Source organism: Ciconia boyciana, chromosome 1 (genome assembly GCF_034638445.1).
Source record: "Ciconia boyciana chromosome 1, ASM3463844v1, whole genome shotgun sequence".
In the NCBI taxonomy this organism is placed as follows: Eukaryota; Metazoa; Chordata; class Aves; order Ciconiiformes; family Ciconiidae; genus Ciconia; species Ciconia boyciana.
Window position 1 is genome coordinate 204,756,168 of NC_132934.1, and position 22,754 is coordinate 204,778,921.

A 22,754-nucleotide genomic window follows, 5' to 3' on the forward strand; every position below is an offset into this window, starting at 1 on the left:
GCAATCAACACAAGACCTTCCAACACCTCTGCCTTTACTATTTTGCAACGTCTCAGTTCCTACTAACTCATCACTTCTACAGGAGTTATGTAGCTAGCTCCTACAAGCCTAAGACTTCTCTTTGTTCCAAGTATCTTAACTACTCTTTTCCTGCAGATACACAAGTTGGGCAATATTAATTAGGCTGTTCCAAAATAAATTGCTTCCAGTCTGTTCTAAGCCTGATGTTCACTAGAGTTGTGTGAGAGCTGAAGGACTTACATAATTAATATCTTTATCTTCTAAATATTTTAGTTTAATAAAAAAATATTCTTTCTTACTATAAGCTTTGCCTCTATAACCAAACAGAGGCCCTTATACTTAGTAACATATGGATTACTAGTATTTCTAAGCTTTACTGGAGTTAGGCTAGCTGCAAATATTACTCCTGCTGCCATCATAAAGAAAAGCTTTGGATGATCATCTCAGAAAATTCACAGGAAAAAGACACATGTTGGTCTTCAGGTACCTTAGTCATGAGAACCACACAGGAAGCAAGGTAGAACAAGGGCAGAAGAAAATGCTGGAAGTATAATAAATGCACCTGTTTTCACCGAATGCAAACTATGGGGCCTAATTAAGCTAGAACAAAAAAAACCCCAAATCTTTATTCAGCATTTTAGTTTACCACTTGCTTGCTGAGACTTACAGAGCTAATGCATGTCAAAGGATAATTCTGTCATTAGGGGAGGGAACTAGGTTTCACACAGCACCTGAATAAGGTTTCACAGCCTGCCCGTGCGCTCTCAGGCCAGTCACTTTCCCTCTCTGGCTCAGATGCATTGCTTGACATGGAAACATCCTTGTACTGCAGAGAACATAAACGTAGTAATATGTGTTAAATATTCTACTGTGGCTTTGATGATGATCCTACAATTATCCACATTAAAAGTATTTTTCTCTAACTTATTAGAAAGCAATTTGTAGCAGTGCGTAGTGTTCCTTCCTTTGATAAATAATTTTAAAGTTGAACATATTAATAAATTCCCTTTGAAAAATAAATTTCTAACATCAACTTTATGTTAGAAGAACACAAGAAAAATTTGAAAGAATTGAACATGGTTGTTACCTTTCACTTTTCCCTGTCACCTTTGTAGTTGCTTTCACAATTTTCTAAGTACATAGGGAAATTTCAGAATACCTCTACGGCATTAGCTCTGGTGATTTAACATAAAACACAACCAGAGACTGTGTGATAATCAGCACCGTTTAAACAGACTGTGAACAGTACGACAGCTACAGCCTCCAGCCACACCTTACAAAGATGTGCACAGTCAGCTGCAAACAGAGATTATTGATAACCAGATATTATTTAGGGCAATGTTATTAGCAAGGAGGATAAATCCTCACTGTCAAGGCTCTGGTGGAGGCATTAACACGGTATTCAGAAAATGGACTGGCTTTAGTAATGGTGAGCGTTGTTTGCAGGCAGCACTGCTGGTGCTCGCCCCCGTTTCCACAGGTGCTCACGGACCCACCAGAGCACTGCTCGCGTGTCACCTCCGCGTGCACGTAGCGAAGTACAAACTTCTCTCCGCTTACTAGTCTCTCCTTACGGATACCACAACGCTTTGCCGCCCAGCCTGCTGTAAAACCGGCGGGAGAGAGGGGACCCCGGCACGACATCCCCCGCGGAGGAGCGGGCTGAGGCCTGACCGCGGGCGGCTGCGCCCACATCAGGCCGCGCCGCCGGCCCCGGCCTGCGCTGAGGAGGCGGCACCGCGCGGGGGCGGGGGCCGCTGCTGCTGCCGCCAGCGGCCTGCGGGCGGGACGAGCGGTGACTGCCTCACGCGCAGGACGCGCCCCCGGCTCGGCCCGGCCCGGCCCCGCCCCGCCGCGTCCCGCCCCGCCGGCCCGGGCAGGCAGCGCCTCGCGTGCTCCGGCGGCTCCGAGCCCGGCGCCCCCCGGCTCCCGCAGCGGCCATGCAGCTCCTCACCGGGGCTTCCTGCGCGCTGCAGGCGGTAGCGCTGCTGCTGCTCGCCCCCGGCTCCCGTGAGTAGCGGCCGCGGGGGGACGGGCGGGCGGGACGGGCACAGCGGGCGGCGGCGCTGCTCCTCTCCGCCGGCACGGAGGCGGCAGCCGGACCGCCCGCTGGCTGCTGCGACAGCTCCGCCGGGCGGACCCAGGCCTCGCCGTGTCGCTGGTGGCTGGGAGCGGGGCCGGGGGTGCTGGCCGCGCCCTCGCTGCCCCGCCGAGTGCCCTTCGCTCGGTTTTCCAGCTGCGAGGAAGTTCGGTGGTTTGCTGATTTTTTTTCTTTCCACCTTCTCAAACAAGAGCTGAGATTGCACCGTGCACGTGGCCAGTTTCTCTAGAGCGGACTTGTAACAGAAACAGGGGGTGTGAAGCTTAATATTCAGGATGTTTTTGAAGTAGAAACAATAATTTAAAAAAAAAAATTACAAGGAGCGTTTTGGTTTTTTGGGGGTGTGCATGAATGTTTGCACACAACAGGGGGATGCCGGCCCTGCTCACCCCGGAGTTCACCCGTGGCTCCTCGCTCCCATCTCCCTGCGTGCCTGCAGGCGTGAGCAGGGGACGGGCAGGCGGCGCGAGGCACGGCAGGAGATGTTCCCCAAACCCTGCAGGTGTCCCGGGGCACACAGCGAGGACCTTCCCGTGGTAGGTGTCCGGACGAGTGGGTCGTGGAGGAGCCGGGGAAGCCACGGTGGCCCAGACAGGGCTAGACTGGCAGGAAGCGCTTTCCTTACCCTTCTTGACGCTGTTCTCTGAGGCGTGCTGTAATTGTGGCGAGTGGCTTTTAATAGCTTCGGGGTCATCGTGGCTTTGCTGTTAGGACAGACGGTGTGTTTTGTCGCATCTCTGTCAGACACTTGCAGCGCATTGCTCTTTTTAATGGCCGACTCTGGGAAATACACAGCCTCCTGTTTTCTTGTGCTTTAACTCAGGTGGTAGAAGACCAGATTCAGGGGATAATTGTCGAGATGCACTCAAATAAAATGAGAGATACAAAAGTTTGAGTTGCCAGAGTTGCCTTTTCAGAAGACTGAAATGCCCCATACAGTGCCCCACAATTTTCCAAAGTAAAGAAGCCAAAAGACAGATACCAAAATTAACCTCCCGTAAATCATGTTGAGGAATATCAGTCAGTCCAGCAGTGTTAATATGCTGTTGTTTAATCTGGTGAAGCTATAATATAAATTAATACAAAAAAAGTAAAATGAGGAGTGTAAACAGATTTATCATCACCCTTCCAAAAAAAGCAAGCTTTTTTTGAAGAAGTTTACCAGTAACCTGTTTACTGCTTTGCTAATGGCCTCCATTTTACAACGATAGACTGTCATTTCATTTGATGTAAGATTGTTTGATCTCTCTTTTATCATGCCGCTTCCTGAGTGCATATGCTGGTTTAACTCAGTGTACAGTCAGTGCTGTCTCCTGGGGCAGGGGTGATCTTATCTAACTTTTGACAGTCAAATATAGTCCTTCCTCTATATGTGAATTTGTCATCTAGATCACATTTATAATATGTTGTGCCCTTTTAAGGCTCAGTCTAACGTATCTATTGAAGTATCGGGGTTTTTTCTGCCCGCTTACTCAGAAACTTCCAGAAAATACTGCTGAGATTTGTGTTGGTTTCAGCAAAAGTTTATGATTCACTAACGAACACTACAGGAGAAAGTGTGAAACCCATCCAATACTATGATTTGCAAAAAGTGGAAGTGGCAGTAGATTTGCCCTTACTCTTGTTAATACTTTGGGGCTGGCTGATATTGAAATATCAATATAATGCTGTTCTTTTACTCTGCTTCTATGTGTCGGTCAAGTCAGTGGAAGAAACATCACCAAAATGTTATGGTTTAGGAAAAATCCTTCCCACTATTTTGTAAAATCCAGCTGGCTTCCTGATACCTGAGCAAGTAAGGAGAATCCACGCTTCCTGGTAGGAAGCTGCCCCCACCCCCTTCCTGCTCTCTTCAGAAAAGATAGCTAGCAACATCTTCCAAGAGCTTACCTGTATACAAAACGACTCACAGTACAAAAAATGAGCAGCAGCAGCAGCCTCCAGACCTGAAAACATGCATGGCATTTTGATTTCAGTGTATCTCCTTAATTCTCTCAGATTCTGGGTGACAGCAAAAGGTGTTGTAGTTTTTCAGTCTCAAATTGAGTCCACTTGGGTCCATATTGTTTCCTTAAGCATCTATGCAGTGGTGTTTACACTTTTCTTTGCAAGACTGTGAGGTAATTTCACAATGTTAAGGCATGAGGACCTGTCCAAAAAGTTGCTGAGATTATCCTGCCTGACTTCTGTCTCAGGGTGACCTGCCTTCTTGACAAGAACACCACTTCAGAAATAGGTACCAAAAGACCTTGTTGAGTCAAAGGGAAAAGAAATATAAAGTTTCCAGATAGCAGGGATTTGAATTTATAGTTTGTCAAAATTGCCTGGCAGATGTTAAAGTAGATTTGGGGTGAGGGGGTTGTTTTTGTTTTAATCTCCAGAATTTGAGTTTCATCCATTTCAACTGAGAATGAATGTCCTGACAGTGGAGACTATCTAGGGGATGGTTATATTCATGTTGCTGCTCTAACATCTCTGCTTTAACCATTCTAGCACCTCAATTGTTATTCATTTCGATTGCTTAGAGGTTACTGTGCAAGTCAGAGATCTTTCTGATGGACTGTGCTTTGTCAGTGCCTCTGTACTTCTTGGTTTTTAAATCAACAAAAGCCGAATGGCTTGGGCATAAAACTCTCCTACTTGCCTGGTGTGCGTCAAACTTGAAAAGAGAAGGTGCCCAGACAGAATTTTATATATGACTTCTGAAATGTCTCCAAAATCAGTGTGTAAAATTGTGCTTAGTAAAAATGTGAGTTTATATACCGACATCTTTCTGCAGCATGAGGTTTAGTTAGACTAGACATAAAGCCTGCAAGTCCTTAGAAATGTGTCTGTCTTAAATGTGAATGCGGGAGTGGGCAAATTGACCTTTGTCACAGGCAGGGAACTGAATGAGTAGTGCCACTCATCAGCGTATGGTTCTTCTACCAGGCTTCATCTACAGAGAATAGTAATTTGGTACATGCCTGAGCTGGAGACTACAGATTCCTAACATCAAAGTTCATGGGTGTTATCCACGGTGTTGATTTTTGCAGGATCTGGCAGAATCAAGTCCATTTAAAATCTTGCCCTGTTCATTTTCAACAAGTATCAGAGCTATCCTTATCGCTTACCCTGCATCTGTCTATGTATTTAGCACAAGCACGGATCTTCAGCTCCTGTGTCTGAATGCCACTTCTGGAAGCTGAATTTCAGCTATAAAGCTGGAAGAACTGGCCTGATTTTGCCCTTTTGAATGTTTGCTTATCCAAATTGTCTACAACTAATGACTTCTTATGCACTAAAGCAACAAAGCCGCAAGAGGCCCTGGAACCGCTCGGTGTACCAAACTGTGCCATAGCGTTTCACAGGAAGCACACTTGCCTTCAGATACACCCCAGCCAGCCACAAGCAGTTATGTTTTTAGCTGCATCTGTGCATGACCTTGAACAGAGGAAAACAGAGTTGTCTGTCAAAAATGTTGTTGATCCCCTTTCCCTGTCCTTTTCCAGTATGTAGTGCTTCGGTGGATTGTTTTAAGTTGGGTATTTCCTTGGTTCGGTTCTTTTCATCATGAAAAATGAACACGAAGATTTTTTTCCTTTCTTTCCTTCCCCTCTCCCCTCTGGATCACGGTGGGAACAAGCATCAGCACAGTTTCTCTACTCGAGATCTGTAGGCCCAATATTGCAACTAATCCTGTGGCTGAAAGAGCTTTACCTCTGCTCACGCGCAGGACCCTCCACGCTGCAGCTGGCTGCCGGCTTTCTCCCTCCCTTCCTGTACTCACGTCTGCACGTGTACACTTCTATCAGTGCAGACTTCTAACCCTTGCACTTCTGCTCCCTGGAGAAGGCCAGAAACCCTCACTGTTTCACTTTGGGCCGGTTGCACTGTGCAGTCTGTGCTCTCAAATGGGAGTCATGGGAGTCTCCAGTTATTGTCAGAGCCATTGCTGCGTAAAAGCATGTGCTGCTTTTCCCTTTGCCTTAACCCAGGAGTCTTTCCTGCATCCCTGGTTGAAGCCTCCTGCTGTCCCTGCAGTGATACACATTGCTTCAAATCCAAAACCACAGTCGGAGGATAGAGAACAGTTTGGGAATAGTGTCATTTAGTGACCCGCCTAGTGGATGAGGGAAAGGCTGTGGATGTTGTCTATCTGGACTTCAGTAAAGCCTTTGACATGGTTTCCCACAGCATTCTCCTGGAGAAACTGGCTGCTCATGGCTTGGACAGGTGTACTCTTCGCTGGGTAAAGAACTGGCTGGATGGCCGGGCCCAAAGAGTGGTGGTGAATGGAGTTTACTCCAGTTGGCGGCCGGTCACGAGTGGTGTTCCCCAGGGCTCTGTGCTGGGGCCAGTTCTGTTTAATATCTTTATCAATGATCTGGACAAAGGGATCGAGTGCACCCTCAGTAAGTTTGCAGATGACACCAAGTTGTGCGGGAGTGTTGATCTGCTTGAGGGGAGGAAGGCTCTGCAGAGGGACCTGGACAGGCTGGATCAATGGGCCGAGGTCACTTGTATGGGGTTTAACAAGGCCAAGTGCAAGGTCCTGCACTTGGGCCACAGCAACCCCATGCAACGCTACAGGCTTGGGGAAGAGTGGCTGGAAAGCTGCCTGGCAGAAAAGGATCTGGGCGTGTTGGCTGACAGCCGCCTGAATATGAGCTAGCAGTGTGCCCAGGTGGCCAAGAAAGCCAATAGCATCCTGGCTTGTATCAGAAATAGTGTGGCCAGCAGGACTAGGGAAGTGATCGTCCCCCTGTACTCGGCACTGGTGAGGCCGCACCTCAAATCCTGTGTTCAGTTTTGGGCCCCTCACTACAAGAGAGACCTTGAGGTGCTGGAGCGTGTCCAGAGAAGGGCAATGAAGCTGGTGAAGAGTCTGGAGCAGAAGTCTGATGAGGAGTGGCTGAGGGAACTGGGGTTGTTTAGCCTGGAGACAAGGAGGCTCAGGGGAGACCTTCTCACTCTCTACAGCTACCTGAAAGGAGGTTGTAGAGAGGTGGGGGTCGGTCTCTTCTCCCAGGTAACAAGTGATAGGACGAGAGGAAATGGCCTCAAGTTGCACCAGGGGAGGTTTAGACTGGATATTAGGAAATTTTACTTCACTGAAAGGGTTATCAAGCATTGGAAGAGGCTGCCCAGGGAAGTGGTTGAGTCGCCATCCCTGGAGGTATTTAAAAGACGTTTGGATGAGGTGCTTAGGGACATGGTGTAGTGGTGGTCTTGGTAGTGTTAGGTTTACAGTTGGACTCGATGATCTTAAAGGTCTTTTCCAACTTATATGATTCTGTGATTCTGTGATTTTAAGATTTTCTTTTTCTCACATGTCCTATTCACTACCACATGTTCTGATGTGGCATATGCTTATGCAGTACCCCATATTAAGATGCATTTGTATTCTGGAGCAACTGCTTGTGATCCAAATTAAGAAACTTATCAATGTTTGGGTTTTTTTGAGGAGAGGGGAGAAAAAAAAGGTTGTATCTTTTAAGCTGGATAAGGTCCTTGACTTTTTCAGGGTGTACAGTCCAGGCTGATTTGAGCTAGGACTAATACAGTCCTGTCTTCCCTTCCACCTCTGGTTCCTGCCCCTCTCTTTCATCTAGTCCTACAGGGAGCCCATTCTGCTGGTTGAGGCAGCAAAAAACATTGCATGCTATTGGGGAGGCAGGTAATGTCAGTTTTCTGTTGGCTTAAGCTTCCTCAGTCAGACCATTGTTAAATGCAGGGGGACTAGCTCTGATGTAGACCACTTTCTGCAGGATTGGGTCCTTCCTGGGGAAGCTTAGTTTAGCTGTGTCCCATCCTCCTTTTTTTGTTTGTTTTCCTTAAGGCCCTAATTAAACAGTCTAACATATCTTGCAGTGCTGCTCTCGATGTTGATATTGCAGGGGTAAGATACTGTGAGTGGTTTGCCATTTGTATAAGTGATCAAAACTAAACTCTGCTTGGCAAAGGCAGAATCCACAACTGATCCTCTTGCATGCATGTGAATGCCAGACTTTTCATTCTGTGTGGTTTATCTTTAAATTTTACCACTTATTTGTAGACCAGGCCTGAGGACAGAGTAATCAGGCCTCAATTAGTCTTTAGGGTATGATGATATTTCACCGGAGGTGTGATCCTTCTGTATCCCACTCCCGACCTGCCAAATGCTCAGTGGATGCATTAACATGCTGTTAGTCTGAAACTAAGCAATGCAACTTCTAGTGGAGCTTATTGTCGTACCATGCTGTCTATGTAGGGGCATAGCAAGTGCCCATCTGCCTGCAAAGGCCTTGCAGGCTTTATAGGAGAAGATTTACGTGAGAAGTTCTTTTCCTTCTGCTGTAGGTGATGCAGGTCTTATGTTATTGTTGAAGGAAGGTGCCTGATTTTCTACCTCTTACTTCTTTCAGTCTCCTTTCATCTCAGGGAAGAAGAGAACTTGGGATGGTGATGATGGGGAAGATAAAACTGAGGATGGGAAGGAGTTCCAGTTTATTTGATGGTTGGGTAGTGCAAATGTTGTAATTTTTAATGTGCTAGGAGCAGGCTGTTGTGGTACCATTCTTTTATATGACCATTATACCTGACTCCTGTCTGTGGTAGTTTAGTCATTTATATGCCCAAAGCAAGTGACAGATGCTGTACTAACTTTTTTTTTTCACTTCTTAGTAATAAAGCACTTAAAACTATCTTAATCTTCTTGTTTTCTATGTGGGAAATGAAGAGATGAACAACTCCAGCAGTACTGCACCCTTTACTACAGTTCCAGACCATAAGTTGCAAGGTAATACTCCTGGCATTTCTGTTGGTGTTCCTCAGTAGCATCGAGAAAAGCAATATGTATTATTGTATGCCTTAAACTGTCCTGTAATAGTTTGCCCTTTATTTTATTTTATTGAATTGTGAACAGCTGTAGGGCAGGAGGGAGGTACTCAGATTGTCACATCTATTCCAGGACAACTAAAGATATTTAAGAGGAACAGTAGAACACAACTCAATCCTCATATCGTTAGGTACCCCAGAGCAACAGAGAGAGGAGAAATAAAATGAGAACATTTTATGTATAGAACTAGAAATACGTGCCAACAGTAATTTACAGTTAAAAAGAGAACCACCAGCTCAAGAAGTCTGCTAGGCTAGAATTCAGTGCTCTTGAGAAAAAGGCAAGGCACTTTTTCATTTGATTTTTAATGTCAGAATGGATTCTAGGTCCACCATGCTTGAGCTCATTGCTAAAGTACACATTTATTTCATAGTGTAATCTCATTTTGACTGCGTTAAGCTGTACACCTTTAAGCATGTGCCATGCAAAAGGCATATTCCTTGAGTCATTTTTGCCCTGTACCACTTCGCTCGTCTCATTTGCTGTTGGCCAACAAGTGGGATGTATAGCCAGTACTCTGCTCATTGCCTCACTCTATCTTGTGTTAATTGCATCACTGACTCACACCCAAATTCCAGGCAGTGTACGCGGCTTCTTTTCACCTGTATGAGCATGAAGTCCACATCCAGACGTGTTCCCAGGGTTGCAGAAGTAAGCACTCAGAACTTGGGGGAAACCCAAAGCTGTGTTCTGGTTACAGTATTGGGCCAGTGTGGGAAAGGTTTAGCCCCAGGCATACCCATGGCTTACGCTGGTGTAGAAGTCAACATATGCAAGAAAGAATGTGTGTTTAATTGTACAATCATGGACTCTTTCTCAAAGGCAATTAAATCTGCAACTTAATATCCCAGGTATGTCAGTGTAAGGGTTGTGTGTGCATTACACAATGGTGGGGCTAGTTGGCTATGATTATACCAAAGAAAAGGCAAAGTAATTCCCCCCTTTTTTCCCCCCTTTTTGGTAGGTGGTATGAAGGTATAAGTTTGTTGCATTTGTTCTTAAGCCTGAGCTTGCTCATAACATGTATGCAATTGCAAAGAGGGTTGACAAAACTGTTCTAGACTAGACTTTTCCAGTGGTAAGAACAGCAGATCCATTCAAAGGAAATAGGCCTGCTTCTTGATTCTGGTAGCTGTGTTGCTATTCTCATCATCTCTGAGGTTATGCACTTTGTTTTCCAGACATGCTGAAAAGCAATAGAGCTGCTGCAAGGCGCATAGCACTAGCAATGTAGGAGTATGCTGTAAAAGATCAGTTACTTTGGAGAAAAGAATAATCACAGAATGGGTGTAGACAACAGTGCAGAGTGAAGGGAGGGAAGTATAGGCAGTGACGCTTCCAGGAACAGGACTTACCAAACAGCCCAGTAGATCTTTGCCAGGAGGAAGAGACTGTTAACCTGTAAGAAACATTGAAGAGGGATGCAGCAATGAGGACAGAAGTGAGAGTGGGAGGGTGCCTGAGAACCTAGAAGTAACATGAGTAGGAAGGGGGGGGGGGAGAGAACTGTGAAAGTAGAAGTGAAAAGAAGGAAGGACAAAACTATTAAGGCTGAAACATGGTTTATATTTTAAGTCTTTGGAAACAGGTACATTCTTAGGACCGTTTTTGTGCAGGAGAGCATAAGCCCACAGAAAGATGTTTCACAAGGTATCAGTCTGTCCCTACTTGACACAACTACAGTATGTTCCTAGCATGAGCCCAGTTTATAACAGAGATGCAGCAAAATGAAAGTAAAGATTGAGGGACAGGAAATGGAACTTAAATAGAGGAATAAAAACTAGAAAAAAAACCCACAGTGCTAAAGTAGGTCAAGAAAGTCAGTGATAGTATGGCTGATAACAGCAACTGGAATAGAGCATGACATAGAAGTGGAAGCGAGCAAAAAGAGGAGATGTAAAGAATTCAGATGCAGACCATTTGGGCACTACTGTGCATACAGTGTAACTATGTTCTTGCTGCACTGAGATTTGGAAGCATTTTGCAGAGGGATAAAACCATCTGCTTTGGGATGGAATACTCTCTGCTCTATTCCCACTTGTAGCCTGCAAACACAGATACCCAGAAGAGAGGATTATGTTGTGGGTACTCTAATTATAGTATGTTACAATGAAAATGAATAATACTTCTTTTCTTGTTTTCTTTTTTCCTTGAAGACAATAGCAGTTCCTCCAATCTCACTGTTATATCATCCACACAATCTACAGCAACATCTACAGTAGGTACGTATCTGTTCATCTGTCCATTACTATGAACCTAGAAGCTAGCTCCAAACCTACCCCAGATCATACCAAATTCTAAAGAAATATCCATCAAAAGTGAGTATTTGAGAGAGGCATTATCATTTTAGGGCTGGGAGGCAACATGTAAAACAACTCTGAAATGAAGCTGTACTGTTTTTCAAGTTTAGGTAGCATGCTTTATCAGTAGAAGCAGTGACATTTGCGGTGCCATTGAAAACCAGGATTCAAAATAAAACTCCAAGGAAGAATTGAAAGAAGTTGGTCTTTTTAATGTTCATTCTTTGTCTCTAAGCAAACTTCTTCCATTTTCATGGAGTAAAGACGAATAGGTTGTTGTGCAAACTGCATATCTGTTTAATGTTATTTCATGGTAAATAGATATAGGGTATAATGAAGTCCTGGGGGCTTGAGTTTCAAGAGTAAGACTCCGTTTCCTTTTAGGTAAGACTTCATGGAACCTTATACCGTAGAAAATAGTCCTTATAGAGCTCATAGCACAAAACAGTGGAGTTCAAGCGAGACACGAGCAGCAGATTTGGGACAGTGTGTCATGCGTACTTTTGCATTGTTCTAGCACTACCATCTTTCCTTCACAACTTGGCAAAAGAACTGTAGGTGAGAATGATTTCCCAAGGCAGTAATGTTGCAGTCGTGATGCTCCAACATAAGTAATGCGTTTACAAAACACACCTTCATAGAAAGAAGAAATAGCTGTGTTATATCAACTAGTAGAGTTTGAAAGCAGATATTTAACCTGGGACACAAACCGACAGTTCATCCACTTGTATTTGCAGTGTTCCAGCTGTTGGCTATGTCAATTAAAAAAGAAAATTAAAAAAATGATCTTCTGGAAGAACTTCACAAGCATATTTCACCACATCAGTAAAGACTGGATATGAATTAATGTCATGCAGTTGTTCAGTCTGTGATACACAGGTGAAAGGTTGTATCTAAGAGAAGAGAAGCTAGTTTCATGGATGTACTGGGTCCCCTTTGTGCTAAGAGCCATGTGAAAGCAGGGCAGAAATATTGTGCCTACCCTAAGATACTTTCTGTATTTGTGAAGTTTTATGCTGATCATAAAGTCCCAGCTATGTCATTCCGTTTCCAGTACAGCTCTCACTTTTTGTCTCTGTAGTCTCCAGATAACCTCTGAGCTACCGCACTCAGAAGTTGCTTGTTATTCATTTAAGAATAAAATACTCACCAGGAAAAAATAATCTCTGCAAAGTCCTTTATTTTGATAGCGGAAGTGGTGCAGTGTCTCATTCCATTGCCTGCAGTGCACCAGTTTAAGCATGTCTAACTTGGAAAGTGGAGAGATTTTTGTAATCCCCTTGTTGCCTTAGGGCTTTGCCCATGTGTAAAGCCATTGTTAACCACAGGTGTTTCATCCACCCTCTGCGCCAACCCTTCTGCCCTCTGCTCCAACCCTGACTATGGATTTCTTGCAGAGGTCTGAGCTTTACTATGTCTGGACAATAATAGTAAAAAGAGGCCTGAGCCCTTTACTGTTAGGCACAGTACAAACCTAACAGCTATGCCTTGCTTCACACGGTTTATGATTCACATCCTTCTCTTATTTTTCTTTTTTTCTTTTTTAATTAGAAACTTCATAGATTTTAAGACAGTGTTCATCCATTTTGATTATCTGTCTTGACCTCTTCAGAATAAAGACTACTGGATATATGTACTTAATTTTGCTTAAAGTCTCTGCCTCTTTTTTGTTTTTGGGGGGGGGGGAAGCTTTTCATGGCAGAAGCATAAGTCTGTTTCATTCAGTCATCTTCCATGCAAAGGAGAGTATTTATTTATTTTAGGAAGAGCATTCAATAATAATTATTTTGTATGTTAGCACAGTGCTTATGCAATTTCAGTTGTATTTCTTCTTGTTGAGTTAAAACACTAAGGGAGTAGTGCATGATGCTAAGAATTCTTATCTTTAGGCTATATATATAGTTTGCTATAGTTTATATATAGATTGATGGATATAGCATAGCTATTTAATGTTTAAACACAGGTAGCATACAAAGTAAAATACTTGTCTCTCTTAAAGCATCATGAACCTGAACTATATTACTTGCATGCATCCATTTTAAATAATAAAAATTAACTCAGGCAGTCTGGGTTTGTTTAGCATGATGTTCGATGAAGCCCAGCTGGTCTTTTGGGGGAAAAGTAATTAGAGAAATAAAAGATAAAAGGACAGATGTTGCTAGAAAATGTTCTTTCATCTTAACTCTGTTGGTAAAATAGTATGGGTAACATTTTTCAAAGACACAGAAGAACAGATTGGTGCCCAGTTCATGTCAGCTTCCCAAATTCTCCAGCTGCCTCAGCCTCCCACTGATGTTTTGAAATGACTGATGCTAAATACATCATGAAAGATAAGTCTGTAGGAGATTAACCAGACTTTACTCTTAATGTTACATCACCAAGTGCTGTAGTCTTGATAAAGTAAGAAAAAAGGATCACTAGTAGGAAAGAGAGGGGGAAAAAGTAATGTGCAAATTTGCTGAAATTCTTCATGGTAGCTGCTTGGATATTTTTTGTGCTGACTCAGGTTTTCTGTAGGGTAATTTAATGCCCATGGAATAAGTACCATCTTTGTGTAACACTGTTTAATAATGTTACACATGGAACAATTAGCCATTATATTGCTCAGAAACACAAGTCAGTTTGATGCTCAGAAATCATGGCTCAAAAAAAAAAACAGCCAACCAAAACCAAAAAAACACAGAAAACTGACTGGTTGAGACACTTGGCATTCAGATTTGTCTTTCTTTTGGTATCTTTTATATTAGGAATGCAGTTACCAGGTATGGTTTCATGTCATATAACTGTAGATGGTTTCCATACAGACATTTCCTTGCTTATTTCCTACAATGAGGAACCATTTGATATTTATAGATCATTGTGCCTTTGGGGAGTTTACCTGTCAGTATTAAAATGTGCCCTGAATTTTATCTGATGTATTTTACACATGCTTCATAGAGGAACTGAATTTCCTAATTGTAACAAGGTAAGCACATGAATATAGTACTCCATGAATATAGTATTCCATTGCAATGAATGCTCATTTCAAAGTGTTTCTTACGGTTATGGCACAATACAATTATAACATTGAAGAACAGGAAAATAAATAACAATTACTATGGGACTGGTTTGGGCTGTTTCAGTAGTTTTAATGTTAAATGTCTCAGGAAAGTGTTGTGGAGGCCACCTCCTTTCTGAATGCTTACATTGTTGTATTTTGGGGGGGGGGGTTAAGTTTTTGATGTTCACATCTGTACTGGAAGCAGTGATACTTAAGTCTTAGCAAAGACACCATTCTGTGTGTAGCTGCTCACGTTTTAAACCACACTTACAGGAAGATTATTCTATAGAAGCATTTTAGATGCTGTATAAAAAAAAGCAGAAATTGAGTATCAAGTTTACTGTGGAATTGAGATGAAACTACCTATTCTTCAGTTGTTCTAGTTTTAGACAATTTCAAGAAAACATGGGTATAATTAGACATTTGAATGTCCATAATGAAAAGCTTTTGTGGTGTTTAAAATGAACCCAGCTGGTGTGAGGTTATAGAAATAATACGAAGTAGACAGCTGCAAAGGGAGCTTTTTCTCCCTAAAATTACTTCATACATAAAAGCTATTTGCCTCATATTGTCTGCTTAGAGAAATGTTAGTTGCATAACAGGCTCATGTTTCTTGTTAGTTCCTTCTTAGAAAAATAAGTAATTATTCTTAAGATCATTCTAGCTGGCTGCCTTCTACTAAGGTTCTGAGGATTTTGCTATAAATATCAATCTCTATTCTTGAATTTTGCTTTATGGTATTGTTACTCTGAGCAGTTCATGACTGCTTTCTGAGGAGGGAAGGGGAAGTGTTAGGTAAAAGCAGAGTAAAAATTAAATATGTTAGGTGTCAGTTAAACTTGTGAAACAGCATTCCAATCTTCGTTTTAACCTTGGCAAGACAGCTTGCTACTAAATAAATGATACAAGCCAGCAGATTTACGTTAGTCAAATGTGTATCACATGTGGAAAACCTTTTGAACCTTAACTTTAACATACATACAGAATTTACTCTGCTAAGTTTAATATACATGTAGCCTTAGTAAAGCCACTGTTTGATTCAAAAGCAAATTAAAGATTAAATAATTACTAAAATTGGGGGGCAGGGGAGGGGCATTTTCACGGATAATCCGTTCTTATCAGAAAAGCTTAGTTATCTGGAAAGTTGGGCACTTCAAATGGAAAATTACTCTTGATCCAGAATTTTATCACATTTTAAAATTAGGCACAATTCTATGGAATTGGATAGTGTTATCCAAAAACAGTTGACCCTTCTAAAAGTTATCAGATATTATCCAGGTTTTCTTTACAGCCTTTCCTTTAAACCATTCCTGACCGTGAGCCCCACAAATCAGAAGTTAGGTCTTTCCAAAGGAAATGCAAAGGGGAAGAGTTTGTATGCAAGAGTTTGTATGCAGTATCCACTGCATGGATATCCATGCAGTGGCATTTTCATTGCTACTCTGTCATTCTATTTGGGCATGATCAATGCTATCTTATTCAATGAGTATACAGTTTATTATTTTTATGTATTTTTCTGTGTGACATCACAAATAAAAATTTCCCAGGTACGTCCACCAGTACTGCTCATCTGAACAGTACCACCAACACCCCTACATCTGTCACCTTGACGACTCAGCCCACCAAAACCAGCCAGACAACAAGATCCACCACAGCTTCATCAGTCACATCATCACAACTCAATATTACAGTGGTGACCACTTCCAAGATTTCTTTCACTTCTGTGACAGGTGAGTTCACATTTCAAGAAGCTTGTAAAGGCTTGTATACATGTTGACATGTGTTGTACAATTGTAGAATTGTTAGTTTTACAGTACTGTAACAAAGAAAGAAGGTATTTGCATACTGAAAAACAAGAATAAGGTGGGGTTTTATTATTAAGTTGGCTACGATAACGTTGCTCTGAGCATTCCAGTTATTTAAATAAGGCTTCACTTAACCTGAAAGACCTGACATATTGAGGAAAAAAAAAATAAAATAAAATGCGAGTGGTCTGAACCAGCAGCCACCAGCAAGGAGATTAGCAATGTTAGGAGAAAGCCTGCTTTTGAATACAACTTCTGTATTTGTTCAGCTCTCCCTTCTACAGCTTACTTGAACTCATCTCTAATACTTCCTTTTTCACAGCTGACCTGTGGCTCAAAATATGTCTACTGGCTTGGTAGAAAGACTGAGTTCTGTTAGCTACCTTTGTAGCAATGTAATGAATTTTATCCCTAATGGAGGATAGAGTATGACTATGAATGAGTCACACTTCATGTAAAATTGTCAAATACAGTTTGACAGTACCCTTTAATACAAAAACAGTAAGTGTAGAATTCAGTATTGTGGTTAGCTGCTTGTTTGCAGCACTTCACGCTTGCACTTCTAAACAGATCAGGGTTGCTCACGTGTCAGTGAAGCGTTATTGGGTAGGTCACGGTGTCATCAGCAGAACTTTTACTTGGCCACGTAACGTTCCCTGTGGTAAGTACAAATAGAGATGGGCACAGACTGAGTCTTTTGGTGTGAGTTTGTAGCAGATAAACCAGTTTTCACATGGAAAATGCTATGGCTTATCTGAGGTCATGTTATCTATGTCAATATTTGTGTTGGGCTGCAGAGCTGATCTCACTCGGAGAGTGCAGGTACAATTCTATGAGACAAGGTAAAGCAATCCAACAGCTCATCGTCCCCAAAAGTATTTTACTCCCCCCATGTAACTATACTGACTGACTTGGTAGTTGTTGGACCCCTCTGCAGGCTGACTCAGTATGCTCATCTGACTAAAAGCAACTTCCTTTTCTTCTTGGGTTAATTTCAGGCCATCTTAGTGAGTTAAATTGCCTCATGGAGGGTATGAAAAACACTAGAACTGGCCTAAGAAGGGCAGAAGTCACAAGTGTGGAAGGAGGAGAGAGCAGGGGGGAAAAAGGCAGGGGAAAGAGGGAAGTAGAGAGGAGAGGAGGAAATCAGTCTTTCAGAGACAGCAAGCAGTTGGATCAGCTCCTCCTGCATTGCCAGAATCTGGTACTTAAAACCAGAGCTCTAGGTTTCATTCAGTGTGCTTGGTTGGTATCTTGCCAGTTGTTCTACGTTAAATTTGTCTGGTTGGGTCTTTAGATGATATGTCAGTGGGGAGGGCAGGATATAGAGGAGTCATTCAAAACACAATTTTGCAAGCTCTGTAAAAAGTGCCTTTTGTTTTCTTCTTTCAGCCACATCAAAATCTGAGGTTGTCATAACCTCTAGATTTGATGTCGGCAGTTTTGTAGGTGGCATTGTGCTGACACTTGGAGCCCTAGTTATTCTCTACATCGGATGCAAAACCTATCACTCTAGAAGAGGCATTCAGTACAGAACCATGTAAGTTCCCAAGGGACTGTCCCTTGTCAATTTATTACTTTCTTGAGAGGAACAAGGACAAACAAAACAAGGAGAATGAACTCTAATATAATGTACATTAAACAAATGTATGTATTAATATCATTAAGAGATTTGATTGTGATATTTTGTCTTTCACCACTTCAGCTATTCCACATTATTATTATGCCTCTCTTCTGAGTGGGTTTTTTCTCTGATCTATTATATAAAATCATTTTGTTTTTCTAAAGGATCCTTGTCCTTTAGCTATTCCATGAATAGCTAACTTTTCCTTGAAAACATTTCCTTAAAATGTTTGCTGCAATTTGCAAGACTTCTGGTTCTTCTGACAGTTTCTCCTAGACTCTATTTGTCTGTTCACTCTTTGGTGTTTTCCTCCCCCTTGCCATTAATTTTTTTGTAGTATCTCTATTTTCTATGACCTGTATGATGTCTTGGTGGAACTCTATTACCATCTCTCTTTTGTATCACCTTTTATGTACCTTCAAGTCTAGTTTGAGCAGCCAGTTTTAAAGCCAGGCATCTAATATTCCACATTCTTAAGCCACCACTATTGAATTGATTATTTATTGTCACAGAAAACATTAAAAGGCAATATGGCCATTATTCACATTTTTAAAAGCACAGTATTTGATTGTTGTCAATACATAAACTCAAACTTTTGCCCCACCTTGCAATATAGGCAGACCAACTGATTGATTGTTAAGATTTAGGTTTCTGTGTTACCTTGTTCTTAACTCCAGAAACCTGTCCATAAAATTGTATGCACTGAACCTGCTTTAAATACTTTTCACAAGTCCATGAAATAAGAAGTAGAATTCATTTAACCAAATACAGGCATCTGCATCTGAACTAGTCATCTCATATCATTCGTATTACCCTAAAGTAGGGTAAATCTGTCAGATGAATCAGCCTATCCATGTATGTTTGTATTCACTTACTGTGAGGGCAGCTAAAAGTCTTAGATAAAGTCTGTGCTGTGGATATTGAAAGGTATAGGCTGGATCCCACCTAAAGTCACTTGTTTACTCTGTGTACTCCAGTGACTTTCAACCTTCTTGGAGCTGCAGGCTGCTGATATTTTCCCTGTGGAGTGTAGGTGCTGTACAGCAAATACAAGCCTATTGAGAGTAAGCTTGCTTTTCTTAGTTACCTTTTCAAGACCCTTTAGAAGTTGTCTGTGGGCTTCAGACAGTCTGTAGTTGAAAAACGCTGATTTAAACACATTCTCTGCCACCAACTTCTTTCAGGCAACTGGTCTCTCTCCTTTATGATATGAGATTGGGGGACAGGAGGTAGTAGGTCCAGTCTTGTCTTGGGTATGGTTCTTCTTTGTGGAGGTACTCTTTTCCTCTGCAGTATTCATTTCTGAGAGCACAGTACCAGTCAGACATCTATGATTTTGACTTCATCTTGTATCTCACCCCTTTTGTAGTGAATAGGTCAATCAAAATTGTACCATCTCATTTGCCATTTATACCCTGCTCTACTCAGTTTTCTTCCAGGCTTCCAGACTTGCCTCCTTGTCCCATGTTTAATTTAAGAACTGGGAATTCTTAAAACTAGGTTGCTTTTCTTTTTCCTATTCAGTATCATCCATCCCAGTTGAGAAGCTTGTTTTAAGTGAGGTGATGTCATTGGACTTGTTGGGATGCTAGTGTTTAGGCCTTGTGTTTTCTCTCCATCTTGACTCCTGCTTGCTGGTCATGGAGTTCAACCAGTCCCTGCTGCACATGTTTACCCACAGTAGTGTTTGAATGGGTATTGTAGAATTCAGATCAACAGTATCTTTAAAACAAAGGAAACCTGACACTGAGCTTGTAAACTGGCTTTGATTAGCTGTTACTACTGGTAAGATAGGATAAAAATGCCTGAGCAACTGCTGATCTAAAAATATTTACTTGAATTAAATGGGAAAGCCAAAATGTTAATAAGGCTAGTGAAGCTAGAGGAGTGTTTAAAAAATGAAATTGTTCTGTTAATTTGAGGCTTGGCTCAGAGAGGACTGTAACTCCCAGATCAATGTGCCCTTAGCCCTTCCCAGCAAGATGGCCTCTGTTCACAAAATAACCTTCTTAGCAGCAGCTGAGTGCCTGTTTCTTATCTTGACTGTTGCCTGTACTGCAGAACATTAATTACTGTGTTTCTATTACAGTGATGAACATGATGCCATCATTTAAACAGACTTCAGGGAAGACAGTGTTGGAAACCCATCCTATCACATCTGTTGTAACTTACTTCTGAAAAGTTCCTTTCATAAAGATGATCACAGTCTCTAAACCTGTCTTGGGTGTGATCCTGCAAAATGTTGAGAAGCTCTTTAAACATCCTCATTTTTTTGCATTGGCTTTCATAAGAAGAGCAGCACTTTGTAGAGACAGTATTTTATTTTTCCAGTATTTGAAACCAAATTTGAAGAAACACACATATTGAGTCATTTTAAGGTACACACACAAGTCTCTGAAATAGCTAATTACTAGCACAGTGAATCGCATCATTGCAATTCTAAGTAAGTTCAATTATTTCTCACATACTGCATAAATCCAGTGTGTTCCATAATGGATATAGTAGGTTAAATAGGATACCTTTGAGACCAAGCATAGGTTTTTGCAAGTAAAATTTTTTTTCCTAATATTTTGTATTAAATTGTATTTATTTTGAAGTTTGATGTGAACTTTAGTTTAGAAATCTTAGATTTTGAACAATTCAGTTAATTTTTATTAGGCTATAAAGGGACATGGTTTGCTAACTGTATAGAAAGTGATAATGAGTACTTTAAACTTCAGTCATTAGCTCACCAGTGACCTGCAGAGACTTTCCTTAACAGGCTATGCAGTGAGACTAGCTGCAGGAAGCATGGACAGACGAGATGATACCCATCCACAACCCTTTTCTCTAAATGGGTCCTTATAGGAAAACAGGCTATGCAATTCAGAGCTTCTTTTTTCTAGCATGAAGATAGAAAAATTTCCTAATGAAGCATAGAATCATAGAATCGTTTAGGTTGGAAAAGACCTTTAAGAAGCATGTGCAATTGAAGATAAAATAAAAATGGAAAAAAGTAATTGTGCCATCATAAATATAATAAAATATGAAAACTGTGTCTAAAAATTGGCTTTTAAGTTGAATGTAGCAATCGCTTCACTCTTGTTTTTTATTATTATGAAGCTGTATGCAATGTTTTAGCAGCATTTGATAAGCATTGAAAGTTACACAGAGAAGTGGAAAATCTATAAGATAGCATTTTAGAAGATTATCTGCATTTTTACAGCTATTTTCAGAACTTGGTACTGCTGCACATGTGTACAGAGGTTTGGTCAAAAGCCCACTGAAGGCAATGGGGCATCTCTCAGAAGGCCTTTAGATTAAGGCCCAAATACACTGGGAGTCCCATGCAAGACAGCTGATGCTGCTTCTGTATCAATTCTGCATTTACGCTGAGGTAAACCTGCTGACTTCAGTAGATGGGCCCCTGATTTACACTGGTGTAAGGAAAACTAGAGCAAGGATCAAGAAACACAGGCCTGCATCTCCTTATGTCCCTGAATAATCATTCATTCAGTCCTTCTCAGGCTCCACTTGTAGACCTCTCCCTGGTGAAGAGGTTTGGTGTGGTGGGACTGGACTATCCTGGTTACTGCTGGCACTAGTCCATCATGCAGGGCACAGACAGGAGGTGGCGACAGCTGAGGAAGGTCACAACGGGAACTGCATATAGGTCTGTCAGAAGGCTGGGATACACCCCATCAGGGGAAATAAGACAACAGCTCTGGCACAGGTTAGTTTTCTTGTTGAGCAATAGTTTATTCTGACATGCAGTGTTAAAGTGCATTTGTATGGATGGTTTTTTCCTTTTTCACATGGAGTAGTAAAACTGTTGTGTCCAAGGCACAGCTAGCTGGCTCTGGCAAACCGTAGCTAATGAGTAGTCTTAATAGCACCAGCCACACACCTGAAATGGGGGTAGCAGGGCTGTTTTGTTTTTTACTGAGGTTGAGGTACAGGGGGAAAAGTGATTTGAAGTAACTTTTGTGATTTTTCTTAATTGCATTATTTGGTGGAAAACTTCTGGTTTTGACTTGCAGTTCTATGGAAGAATTGTTTCCAAACTCTTCAGTTCCTTACTTTGTAGAAATTAAGACAATTAAGTGCAACTCAGTTACTGGGATTGTCTCACCTCTGTTGTACAGGTGAATAAATAAAACTAAATCTTTGGAGTTACTAATCAGTTTCAGTTGGATTTTTATTTTATTAGATGGTTTCATAATTCCTTCAACCCTTTCCACAGTCATAACCATTGAAGAAGAAGTGTTCATTATATATACTTTTAAATGCTAGAATACCAGACCTAGTGCATTTTTGCCCAGCTCAATAATTTGTAATGTATGTTGTAATCTCATTACTACAATAAAGCAAAACTATGTGCTTAAGATTTCAGAGGTGTCAGTGCAAATATAAAACCTGACCTCCTTTCAGGTGTTTGGATACTAGGCAAAGTGAGGTGTAATTGATAAATCCTACCTTTAACTTTACATTTGCTTTCCAACAGTAAGTGAAAACCCAGCTTTAAGTTACTCATGTATAAAGTGGGATGAACAGGACAGCTTTTCAGTGTAGCGTACCACCACTAAGTACATATTTAGGCCTCAGTCCTGGAGGTTGCTCTACAGCATTGGAACAAGCAGTGGACCTGAATTTAGCTATGCTCTACACGTGTAGAGGGGTTGACTGTATTAAATAACTGAAATAGTAATTTAGCATTCAAAAAATCCTGATTATGTTAACTAAAGATTGGCACTTAGTTTCTGTAAAGAAAGAGTATTTGAAAGGGTTTGCCACAGGAGACTACCAAATTTTAGACCAATATGAGGTATAAAGCTGAAGTAGGAACAAAAGACAGGAAAAGGTATTTGTCTCAAACTGAAGTCTAGCACTATCCCAGGCAACTGGGGAATAGAATATAGAATAGAATAGTTGGGAGGGACCTACAATGATCATCTAGTCCAGCTGCCTGACCACTTCAGGGCTGATCAAGTTAAAGCATGTTGTTAAGGGCATTGTCCCAATGCC

General features: G+C 41.6%; 1 protein-coding gene across 2 annotated transcripts; it reads left to right on the top strand.

The window, feature by feature from the left end:
- The first annotated feature begins 1,835 nt into the window (after nt 1–1,835).
- On the top strand, nt 1,836–22,065 carry TMEM123 (transmembrane protein 123). Of its 2 annotated transcripts, none has more exons than XM_072850645.1 (6): nt 1,836–2,031; nt 8,823–8,882; nt 11,138–11,203; nt 15,869–16,051; nt 17,519–17,666; nt 18,728–18,827. In XM_072850645.1, the coding sequence occupies exons 1-6, from the start codon at nt 1,962–1,964 to the stop codon at nt 18,810–18,812; spliced, it is 612 nt and encodes a 203-aa protein (XP_072706746.1). In that variant the 5' UTR covers nt 1,836–1,961; the 3' UTR covers nt 18,813–18,827. The 2 variants fall into 2 exon arrangements, with proteins under 2 accessions (XP_072706746.1, XP_072706747.1); XM_072850646.1 differs by lacking the exon at nt 18,728–18,827 and adding an exon at nt 19,840–22,065 and having other exon boundaries at nt 1,847–2,031.
- Nucleotides 22,066–22,754: the final 689 nt, after the last annotated feature.

Bases quoted from the DNA above. Each gene is read 5' to 3' on its own strand.
- TMEM123 (XM_072850645.1), top strand. From the start codon at position 1,962: ATGCAGCTCCTCACCGGGGCTTCCTGCGCGCTGCAGGCGGTAGCGCTG. The intron at 2,032-8,822 runs GTGAGTAGCGGC...TGGGAAATGAAG, and splicing joins GCTGCTCGCCCCCGGCTCCC to AGATGAACAACTCCAGCAGT. The intron at 11,204-15,868 runs GTACGTATCTGT...AAAATTTCCCAG, and splicing joins TACAGCAACATCTACAGTAG to GTACGTCCACCAGTACTGCT.